Source organism: Staurois parvus, unplaced genomic scaffold (assembly GCF_062004578.1).
Source record: "Staurois parvus isolate SC_StPar_1 unplaced genomic scaffold, SC_StPar_1.0 ptg000034l, whole genome shotgun sequence".
Taxonomy (NCBI): Eukaryota; Metazoa; Chordata; class Amphibia; order Anura; family Ranidae; genus Staurois; species Staurois parvus.
In genome coordinates, this window is record NW_028317830.1 from 2,936,027 (window position 1) to 2,948,130 (window position 12,104).

The 12,104-nt window shown below is 44.0% G+C and overlaps 1 protein-coding gene across 1 annotated transcript in view; it reads right to left on the minus strand.

Moving 5' to 3' along the window:
* LOC149470705 (uromodulin-like) overlaps positions 1-12,104 on the minus strand; it is a 69,902-nt gene that overhangs the window by 31,329 nt on the left and 26,469 nt on the right. Inside the window, exons 9-12 of the mRNA XM_089661616.1 lie at positions 11,230-11,244; positions 5,422-6,258; positions 3,832-3,945; positions 713-915 (exon numbers count right to left, since the gene is read on the minus strand). Coding sequence (XP_089517742.1) covers positions 713-915; positions 3,832-3,945; positions 5,422-6,258; positions 11,230-11,244 — 1,169 coding nt within the window. The remainder of the gene's footprint in view (positions 1-712; positions 916-3,831; positions 3,946-5,421; positions 6,259-11,229; positions 11,245-12,104) is intronic.

Here is a 12,104-nt window from a genome sequence, read left to right on the forward strand (position 1 = left end):
TCAGTACCCCTACCCTATGGATCAAGGAAGAAGTTGAGTATATGGTACACTTATTTGGTGATGGGAAACACTATGGATTCATTTGCTCGGTGGAGAAATGCGAACATTTGATTATTGTATCTTGGAGCACATTTCATTTTTTCTCAATGTGAGTGTGTATAATATACAGTTTTTCAAAGCCGGCGTTGCACTACAGTATATATTTTTGCTTTTCCATGCATGGTTTTGAAGCTGAAGGTCCAATGAAGATATAGCACATGGAAGGAATATCACATGGATTAGAAATTTGAAGGCTACACAGTCCTTCTAAAAGTGCATTTGGCCTATTATAATGTGTAGCAGGGGCGGACTGACCATTTGGAAACTCGGGCACTGCCCGAGGGCCGGGGGTCAGTAGGGGGCCCCATGAGATGCCCCTGGTACCTTTTTCATAGGTTTTTTTGAGTTTGGGCAAGGACACAGGGGCCCCATGATCCTCTATTGCCCAGGGGCCCCATGAGCTGTCAGTTCGCCCCTGATGTGTAGGTCAAACGTCAAGGTGAACAGGGAGTGGGGCTACAATTCAAGCATGATTTTGGAAATTTTTGGATGATGGCACAACATTAGAACTTTATATATGTTGGATTGGACGGTTACAACATCGCATTTGAATTGTTGTATTTTTATATACAGTATATAAAACCAGATAACTTGGTAAAGGACATCTACGTACCCCAATGGATCCCCCACAACTACCATTTGCTGGCCGTGTGATGAAAGTGGTGTAACCTTTATCGCTTCTTTCAGTGATTCCTCGACAGTAATTGTCTCTCAGATGAAAGTACGAGGTGTCATAGCCCAGCTGCTCCAGAAGACATTTGCTGAATCTCACTTCTATATTCTCCAGGCCACAGGTGACTTGTGGTGTTCGGCCATCTACATAGGTAGAAAGTAGGAACATATTGAATGCTGAAAATGGGATGTCAAAGTATGAATCTAATTAAATGTCCTCCTAGGAGACCAGTACTGCAAAGAATATTGGTATCCATTAACACAAAACCTGATTTTTAATGGGGAAGGTTATTTTATATAGAGATTTCTTCTAAAAGAACCTGTTTAGAGCTGAAGGCCATGCAGATGGTGCCATTCAACCATGAGAATAATAACCAATATATTTGGGGATAGAGGGACAAGCACATTGCTAATCTTTTATACAAAAAACAAGCTTTTAGATTAAAATGAACCAGGTACTCTGCTGCTTAAGTGCAGGCTCTGGCTGTGGAAATACATTCATTTATTCCTAAATTTGACTCCAAACCCTGAATTTCTGACTTCTGCCCAGGTCACCAGTGAGCTCCAGTCCCTCTTAATGCCGTGCCCCACCCCCTGCTATTCAAGTGTAAAAAGCCACAGCCTTTTATTGTCCACTAAGGATTTGGCATTTGGAAGAATAATGGCTGGGGGCAGGGGCGGACTGACCATTTGGAAACTCAGGCACTGCCCGAGGGCCCGGGGTCAGTAGGGGGCCCCATGAGATGCCCCTGGTTCCTTTTTCATAGGCTATTTTGAGTTTGTGCAAGGACACAGGGGCCCCATGATCCCCTATTGCCCAGGGGCCCCATGAGTTGTCAGTCCGCCCCTGGCTGGGGGAGTGGCTTTGAACAAAGAGGGGGGCATGGATTAATGCTGATTTGGATAGAAAGCAATGTACTTAGTACAGCTTGAACCTAAAATCTAAGGGGCTCAACAAAGGCACGTAAACTGATATGAGGACGAGAGGTGGAACGTTTGCAATATTAAACCAGAAGTCTGAGCATGTTTAATTTAAAAAAACATTTTTTTAATTATCAGTCAATTAAGAAGCATGCATAATTACCCCCCCCCCACCCCACCCCACCCCACCCCAAAGACACCAGACTAGGACAGGCTACTATATAGTTTTCTCTCATACCTATTCACTTATCAAGCATCAATAATCTCAACGTTGAACCTGCTTGTAAATACAATTGCCTGGCTGAGCCGAAAATGCTCCTATCTTGGGCTAACTGTATTTTTTACATTAAAAACAAATATTATAACTACAATAATTGTATCTTTTTTTTAAAATTTGTCAGTAGTCCAGCAGAATATGGAGCGCTCCAGCTATCAATTTTGCCTGTTGTCCTTAAATATTAGAAAAGGGCTTGGATGAAAGGCACTGGATTTGTGATGAGTCCCAAATGGATCTCTCTGGAAAATGTGTCTCCGTAACCACTTCATGTCCGGACACGTTCACCCCCTTCCTGCCCAGGCCAATGTTCAGCTCTCTGCGCTATCACACATTATATTTTTTTTAAATTTTTTTTTACATTTTTATTTTATTTTTATATTATTATTTATGTTTTTTTTTTACATACTGTCACCCTAGCAGTACAGTGTCAACATGGTGACACTGTACTACTTGTAGGGGATGATGAAGCCCATGTACATATGTACCCCCCTGCCCCCCCCCAGCTACGCCTCTGAGGCAAATGCAAGAGAAACATGATGTGGATGTGGGTGGCTGTGGAAACAGGCGTAATTCCTGCACCCACAACTAGCCCACAGCCACGGGCTAATGTGAACCAGGACACTCTATATTGCTTTTTATTTTTTTTAATGCATTAATTTATTTATTTGTATTATTTGTTTATTTATTTTACAGTTTTATTTTTAATATTTTTTGGGGGGCGGGGCTTTGGTGAGATATCAGAGGTCTAAATAGACCCCTGATGTCTCTTCTCGAGACAGAGAAAGGGACTGAAGACATAGAGTTCGGTCTCTTTTTCTGTAGCCTCAGCTGCAATGCACATGAATGAATAGAGATCTCTGCAGAGTACTATTCATTCATAAACTGACACACAGTAACAAAGTTTACTATGTGTTAGTGATCAGTGAACACAGAAGCGATCATTAAGGAAAGGGAGGGGGCTGGTAAACACATGTTAATCCTGACAGTGATCTCCCTCTACTGCAGCAGTTGCAGCTGTCAGGAGGGGGAGATGAAAAGCCTGCTGACAGCACTGCCAGCGAATCGGTGAGGGGGGGACCCTGCATGAGGGGGTTAAAAAGGTGGTGGGGGAGAAGGTTTTTAATAGTTTTTTCTTCCTCTGCTGCTCCCCTGCAGCATATAAAGCCGGCAGGAGGGCAAAGGAGGAAAGCCAGTCCTAAGCTGTAGGGCAGAATCGGTTGGCAGGATCAGTGTGGGGGTGCAGGGGGAGGCAGGGGGGTAGAGAGAATTGGTGCCACAGGGTTTAGTTAGGTAGGGAAGGGGGAAAAGAATGTAGCACAAATGACTTGTAGGTGACAGTGTGTGTGTATGTGTGTGTGTGTGTGTGTGTGTGTGTGTGTAATCCCAGAGAATTAGCAGCAGCAGTGACGGGCAAAGGGTGGGGGGTGCCACATTTTAGGTGAATATCTCTGATCAGCGGATTGTCATCCATTGATCAGAGCAATTCTTTTACTCGAAGGTGTCTGCTGAACAGTTTTGGTATAAGTTCATGGTCACTTCAGTAGAAGAGGAGGAATGCAGGTTTGTATGGTGTACGGTCCCGGCCAGCTGGAAGCAGTGCTGTTGGTCCGTACAGCATAAGGACCCGGCAGTGAAAGGGTTAAAAGCTGTTTTGACAGCTTACTGTTCCTGGGACATGGGGTGAATGACATGCCAGAAAAATGCAAAAGACTACCACAAGGGAAGATAGTCCCCCAAATTCACTGGGCACATTTCTTAGTAAATATTTAATATCGTATCTGTTAAGTAGATCACTTGGAAAAGTTATGAGAGCTCCATTCATAGTTTCCAATAAATAGAAATCTTCGTGTTTGATAACTTACCTGCTAGATTTTCTTGTTGTATTCCAGCTTTACAGTAACAGCCAGGAACCCCGTCCTCAATTCTACATTCCTCATCCGGAGCGCAGTCCACGCCTGAGCAGCTATATTTGGATTCTAGAAGAGAAGGGACACAAAGAATGTTTTATAAATGAAAAGAAAAGACAGCACAAATGAATCACATGTGTGTGTGTATATATTCACTATATTGACAAAAATATTGGGCCCTCCCTCCAAATCATGTGATTCAGGTGTTCCAATCCCCTCCATGGACACAGGTGTATACAATCAAGCCCCTAGGCATGCAGACGGCTTCTACAAACATTGGTGAAAGAATGGGTCGCTCTCAGGAGCTCAGTGACTCTAAGCGTGGTCCCGTGATAGGTGGCCACCTGGGCAATAAGTCCATCCGTGACATTTCCTGGCTACTAAATATTCCACGCTCCACTGTTAGTGGGATTATAACAAAGTGGAAGCAACTGGGAACACCAGTAACTCAGCCACCAAGTGGTAGGCCTTGTCACATGACAGGGCGGGGTCAGCGCATGCTGAAGCGCACAGTGCGTAGAAGTCACCAACTGTCTGCAGAGTCAATAGCTAAAGACCTCCAAACTTGGTGTGGCCTTCAGATGAGCCCAACAACAGTGCGTAGAGAGCTTCATGGAATGGGTTTCCATGGCCGAGCAGCTGCATCCAAGTCTTACAGTGTCAGATGCAGTGGTGTAAATCATGCCGCCACTGGACTCTAAAGCAGTAGTGACATGTTCTCTGGAGTGATGAATCACGCTTCTCTGTCTGGCAATCCAATGGACGTGTCTGGGTATGGCAGTTGCCAGTAGAACGGTACTTGCCTGAATGCATTGTGCCAAGTATAAAGTTTGGTGGATGGAGGATTATGGGGTGGGGTTGTTTTTCAGGGGTTGGACTTGGCCCCTTAGTTCCAGTGAAGGGAACTCTTAAGCATCAGCATACCAAGACATTTTGGACAATTTCATGCTCCCAACTTTGTGGGAGGAGTTTGGGGATGGCCCTTCCCTGTTCCAACATGACTGCACACCAGTGCACAAAGCAAGGTCCATAAAGACATGGAGGAGCCAGTTTGGGGTGGAGGAACTTGACTGTCCTGCACAGAGTCCTGACCTCAACCCCATAGAACACCTTTGGGATGAATTAGAGCGGAGACTGCGAGCCAGGCCTCCTCCCCCGACATCAGTGCCTGACCTGACCAATGTGCTTCTGGAAGAATGGTCCAACCTTCCCATAGACACCCTCCTAAACCTTGTGGACGGCCTTCCCAGAAGAGTTGAAGCTGTTATAGCTGCAAAGGGCGGGGCCAACTCAATATTGAACCCTACGGACTAAGACTGGGGGGCCATTAAAGTTCATGTGCGTATGAAGGCAGGTGGCCCAACATATATAAAATATATATATATATATATATATATATTTAAATATAAAAAAGTGTGGAAACTTTTTGTAGACCCTATATATACACTATATAGAGAGAGATATAGTATGTATATTCTGTATATTGTATATATTGTTTTATAAATGACGACAACACACTGAATTACGCTTTGTGTCAGTACTTACCTGTACAATAGGCGAAGTTGCAGTATGGTGGACTCTGCAGCTTATATACATAAAATTCTCCTGGACACATTTTCACAGAAATACTATAAGGTCGTGTACAGCATCCGCCATACCAGTTGGAACACATTGTACGGTTAACAATGACATCACTGACTGTAGGGTGGGAGCCGTTCATCCACATGGGGATATATGTGCCACAGCTGGATCGTGGTACGCAGTGCTCAGGGATTTTCTGGTCATATGTTCCAGTAAACCGATACCAGCCAGACATGCCATAGTCACAATGATACCAGTCATACCAGTAATCCCAGTAGCTACTAGAAACATACGTATTAGAAGTACTGCGCCAGGGGTCATTCAGTTCGGTGTGGTTGGAGCAAGGGTCAATACAGGAATAGGATCCAACGTTCTTAATGCAGTCTTCATTAGAGCCACATGGTGATCCTTGTTGGCATTCATTGATCTCACAGTGTCTTCCATCTCCATAATATCCATAGGGACAAGTACAGGCATAGGTTCCATAATTATAATTTGTACATATAGCTACTGGATGACAGTCATTCAGAGATCTGTCCGCACACTCATCAATATCAACACAGCCATATTCCTTTTTATACTGAAATCCAGTAGGACAATCACAGGTGTAAGATCCGGCAGTGTTCACACAGGTACCATAACCATAATAATAACAAGTGTTGGTGTAATAATCCTGACATTCATCTATATCAGTACAAGATGTTCCATCTCCAGCAAATCCCTCTTTACATGTGCACTCCCCGTATCCTCCAAACTCCGAACAAGTGGCATCTGAGTGGCAGTCAGAATCTGAACAAGTTCCTAAAAAAAGAAACAAAGTGGGGGGTTTTGGGTAGGAGGATTTCTATGAAATAGAAACATACGGTGAACTAATGTCTGGACATAAATATTCTAAAATATTGGGTGCTATAACACACTTTTTCAGTCAGGTACAATAAAAGAAGCTGCCCCCACCGAACACACTATATTTTACCTCTTGCCATTAAACCTGACCTCCCCTCTGGCCCCTCTGCCTTGTGAAGTGCTGAAAACATCTCCTCTGAGGCTATCAAAGAGGTCTCTGACCATAAATCATTGAATCTCTCGGGAGGGGGGTTAACATTTTCATCGATGCAGATGAAGGTATCTCAGCACCAGATAAGTGTGATAGGTGGACATAGGGTCAGAATGGGGGTCCTAGGATCAGTGTGGGAGCAAATAGGGGTCAGGTCCCTCAATGTTTTGGAAAGATTTTATATTTATAAGCAGATTAATTCCAAAAAATTCCACAGTCAACTGCTAAAAAAGCACAGCAACAAGTAGGCAACCCGATAAACACTTTATAGACATGCAGGCTTCTAGTGGAAAATCTTTCAAATTATTTCAGAAGTGACAAGGGTCATGACTTCATCTATACCTCCATTAACCACATTACCCTTAGTAATAGATGACTTTCCCCCATGCTTTCACACTGTGGTCACTTACAGGGGCGGACTGACAACTCATGGGGCCCCCGGGCAATAGGGGATCATGGGGCCCCTGTGTCCTCGCCCACACTCAAACCACAAACAAAAAAGCCTATGAAAGGTACCAGGGGCATCTCATGGAGCCCCCTACTGACCCCAGGCCCTCCAGCAGTGCTCGAGTTTCCAAATGGTCAGTCCGCCCCTGGTCCCTTATATTCTTTGGCAGACTGACAATCACTAGACATTGGAAACAAAACCTTGCTCTAAATCCATCTGAAGCTGTTGGATTGGTTCAATTTAATTAAACCTTTGAAAAAATGTTAGCCATAAGGAAATTTAAAAGTGTTACATTTGAGAATATCTGGAAGCCTTGGGTTACTTGGGTTCAGGGGCGGACTGACCATTTGGAAACTCGGGCACTGCCCAAGGACCCGGGGTCATTAGGGGGCCCCATGAGATGACCCTGGTACCTTTTTCATAGGCTTTTTTGAGTTTGGGCAAGGACACAGGGGCCCCATGATCCCCTATTGCCCGAGGGCCCCATGAGTTGTCTGTCCACCCCTGCTTGGGTTGGAGCCGGGTGCTCACATATAACAGAGGATCCAGAGACAAGTTCTCTGTAGAGAACACGGTTTTATATGTATTGTACTGTATAGTTCCTAATTGCTTCCCTTCTATTCCCTTTCTTCTATTGAAAATGTTTTGTGCAACAAATAGAGTTTCAGATTTGATAGATTCCTTATCGTTTCCTTCCCTGATGTCAGTAATTTCAAATTAGGATGGTGGATTGAAAAGCCCAGGGACCCTATGTGGATTCTATTTTGTACCTACAGTGAGGAACAGAAGTATTTGAACATCCTGCGATTTTTCAAGTTCTCCCACTTAGAAATCATGGCGGGGTCTGAAATTCACATTGTAGGTGCATTCCCACTCTGAGAGACAGAATGAAAAAAAAAATTCAGGAAATCCCATTGTATGATTTGTAAAGAATGTATTTGTCTCGCACGGCTGAACAGAAGTATTTGAACCCCTGAGAAGATCAGTGTTAATATTTGGTACAGAAGCCTTTGTTTGCAATTACAGAGGTCAAACGTTTCCTGTAGTTCTTGACCAGGTTTGCACTGCAACAGGGATTTTGGCCCCCTCCTCCACACAGATCTCCTCTAGATCTGTCAGGTTTTGGGGCTTGCATGGAGCCCCAGTCCGAGGGAGACTGACAGTCGTCTTTAGCCTCTTCCATTTTCTAACAATTGCTCCAACAGTTGATCTATTTTCACCAAGCTGCTTGGCAATTGCCCCATAGCCCTTTCCAGTCTTGTGGAGGTCCACAATTTTGTCTCTGGTGTCTTTTGACAGCTCTTTGGTCTTGTCCATGGTAGTAGTTGGCGTCTGACTGACTGTGGGGTGGACAGGTGTCTTTAAAGAGCTCAGACAGATGCTACTAAGTTAGATTAATGAGTGGAGTAGAGGTGGACTTTTTAAAGGCGCAGTAACAGGTCTCTGAGAGCCAGAATTCTTGCTGTTTCTTAGGTGTTCAAATACATCTGTTCAGCAGTGCGAGACAAATACATTCTTTACAAATCATACAATGTGATTTCCTGAATTTTTTTTTCAATTCTGTCTCTCAGAGTGGGAATACACCTACAATGTGAATGTCAGACCCCTCCATGATTTCTAAGTGGGAGAACTTGCAAAATTGCAGGCTGTTCAAATACTTCTGTTCCTCACTGAATGATTGGTATTGCCACAGTACTATTATCCCAATGGGGCATCTGAGTGATATGTAGCCTGCTTCCATACACTGAGGGACCTCCACTGGAAACTTTAGGGGTATAATGGTTGGATCAAAGATTTGGAGTACCACTTCAGAATGTTAAAATCTGAACAGAAGGTTTTATTCCAAACGAACTCAATAGCCAAAGTGTTTCAGGGGCGTCAGCCAACCCCCATCATCAGGGCTTAAAAAAATGGCTTTTGGAGGACTTGAGCTGGAAAAGAGATCAGGATAATTGTGTACCAACTGTCTCAATCTCCTTGCTGTGTTCATCAGTTTCTGAAGGAGGATCAACACTTTTAGTACACATTTATCCTGGTCCTATTCCCAGCTCGTGTTCCCTAAAAGCCATTTTCCTAAGCTCTGATGAAGGCGAGTCCTCCAGAATACGTTGGCTATTGAGATCGTTGCATGCTTTGGAATAAAACCCTCCATTTGGTTTTTAACATTCTGGTGTTCGCTCCGAATGTTTGATATAACCATAATAATTTCAGTTCGGTTTTTCTGCCTCGTACATTGATGTATGATTTCATATCTCAAGCATAACACGCAACTTATTGAACCTGATGTGTTCTTTCACCTTTTGTGATTTTAATTTTTTTTTTAATGTAATAATTCTCGTCTCTTCACCAATCACTTTTACAAAACCAAATTAAGACTAATTGTAACAAAAAATGGCCCTGTGACAGAATAAACCCGGCCATTGATCACTTCTTAAATCTGCGTCTGTTTTGATTGAAAATCTGTCTCATCTCCAGTGTTAACCTTTTCTCAGACCTCGTGACCAACAGAATTCATAAATCATTTGCACTTTGCAGCAGGGGTCACAAATAGAGATACAAACTGTTGCGCAGACTTTGCTGACTGACACAATGGGGGGGGGGTTTACTGAAACTGGAGAGGGCAAAATTTGGTGCGGCTGTCAGGGCCTGGACTTGAACCTGGGACTTCTACTGTGTCAGGCAGTAACTCTTCTCACGGAGCTACCTAGGATGCTGGACAACACTCTGCCTCTTCTATTGGATAATCCTGCCTTGTGCCTTGTTTGCTCTTGAACCTTGAACTCCTTGCTCCTCCCATGAACTTCCTATATAAGCCATGTCCTTGGACTTCCTCCTTGCCAGATTATTGTGCCTTTCCAGCCAATATCCCGCTACTGTTCCTGCTGCTGTCTACACCTCCGCTACTGATCTTTGGCTTGTTCCTGACCACGATTTCGTCTCATCCTAACGTACTACAATTGATCTGCTACCATTTGTGACCGACCCTTGGCTTGTGACCGACTCTGCTTTCGTCTGATCCCTAACCTGTTGATCCGCTATTGGTTCCCAGTCTGCTCATTCCCTGGTGGGGTGATCCTGAGATCTGCAACCTGGTATTAACACGCAGCCCAATCCATCTCCACCATTAGGAGCTCTGGTGAATACCGGTTAATACTTAGACCCCGCACCTCAGGTGAGCCTGCGTCATTCCCAGGGGGATCCGCTGGTGTACCTATCCTGCTGGTTTCAGGTAAGCCTTTTACTGCTATAGCAACTGGTCTCTGAACCTGACCTTACACCGTGACAGCGGCTCTGCATAGAACCCAATCAGCTTCCAGGATTTTGTGAAAGCTTAAATGAAAAAGTTAAAATTAAAAGCCGATTGGCTCCTATACACAGCTGCACCAGATTTTGCACTCTCCAGTTTTAGTAAATCAACCCCAATGCCTCAATAAATTTCCCCCTTTCAGGGAGTACAGGAAACATCCAAACCTTAAAAGGTATCAGTTGTAGAAAGCAAACCAAACTAAAAGCAGAAGTTTTGTTCTGTATATTTCTGGCTTGATGACCGTATTGAATATCATCAATAGACCGCGCTCTATACAGATAATACAACTGTACTATAAACATAATGTCAGGGCAGGGCTGTGGAACAGACAGGTAGGCCTAGTGGCAGGGTAACGCACTGGCTGACGACAACCACCACCAACAGACCGAAGTCCCTCAGGGCGCGGAGTCTAAGTCCCAGGCTGCCCTTCACCAGGGCCCCTGATGGTGGGGATGGACTTGACGCAGCCAGGAACCAGGTCGCGGCCCCCGAGACACCCCGGCTGCGGTAATGGCCGCCGCCAATAGCGTGTAGCTGGTGAGAATGACAATAGCGTAGTCAGGCAAGCCGGGTCGACAACAACGGGACAAAACAGTAGACAGAGAATAACAGGTCACGGGCCGGGTTCAGCAACGGAGGGTCAGATCGAAGGAAAACACAGAGAATGGTCTAGTCACAAGCCGAGTCAGATACCAGAAGAGTCACGAGCGTATACACAGAGCTGTAGCAAGACAAAGACACAAGACACAAGTGCAAAGAGCATGTGCAGGCCACAGGCTTATATGTCATCAGCCACACCCCTCTGGGGGATGGACCTCAGAGACCTGAAGGCATAAAAGGATTCCCACCATGCACAGCAGAATCCAAGATGGACGCCAGCACATGGAGTAACATAACCTCAGGGAAAAGGTAGGACCTTGACACATATAAGGAAATCACAAAGTTATTGAGTGTTGGGCTTACCTGATTTGTCCAAGCCTACAAAAAAATGGAAAAATAAGAACTTTAGATTTTGTTTCTTGGCATGCATTTCTTGCAATCAGCAAATCATCATTCCAAATAAAGTGGCATTTTGTGACAACAATAATTCTGGAGTACTCATTTAAACATTGATCACATTCCACTCTACATGATGCTGTGCTATGTGCGGATAGCATTGCATTCATATTGGATTGAGGGCCACACATTTTTAAAAGCATATATTCAAATATTGGTATATTCAGTTCATGTTGATTTCCATCCATTGAACAGAAAATAATACGTAGATAAGTTAGAGCGGAATTTGAGGACTTTACCAGAAGTGGAAAAACTATAGCCTGAGCAGCCTGAGCAGATGCTATGGGGCTTTGGGGTTGGAGGGGGTCTCATAAGTGAACCTGTTGAGGTAAATTATAATGTGAAGTCTGCGGTCTGGAAGAGCTGACATCAGACCTACAGGAGAAATCATTAGGATCCCTAGTCACAGATGCTTCTTGATTCCATCTATTTTATTTAGCCATCTTAGCAATGTAGATGTATTGCCCATCCAACCAAAAATGAACCCTTTATGCCTAATCAAGTCTTCTTGAGATTGTAAAAAATCCAAAAAAGGCTCTTCAACAAAAAAAGAAAAAAAAGACAAAGCATTGTCACAGCTAGTTCATGGATTTATTGATAATAAAGTCATGTGATTGCCAACATTGCACCTACATTGTCTTGGTGGTCACATGGCTCTAGGTATAAACAAAGGGGTAATAGTTACCTTTAAGGTTAAGTTTAGGATCACCTTTAAAAATAAAAAAACCTTTCCTGGGTTATTGTTATTTTATGCCAGAAAAGCAATTGTATGCAAATGGAAG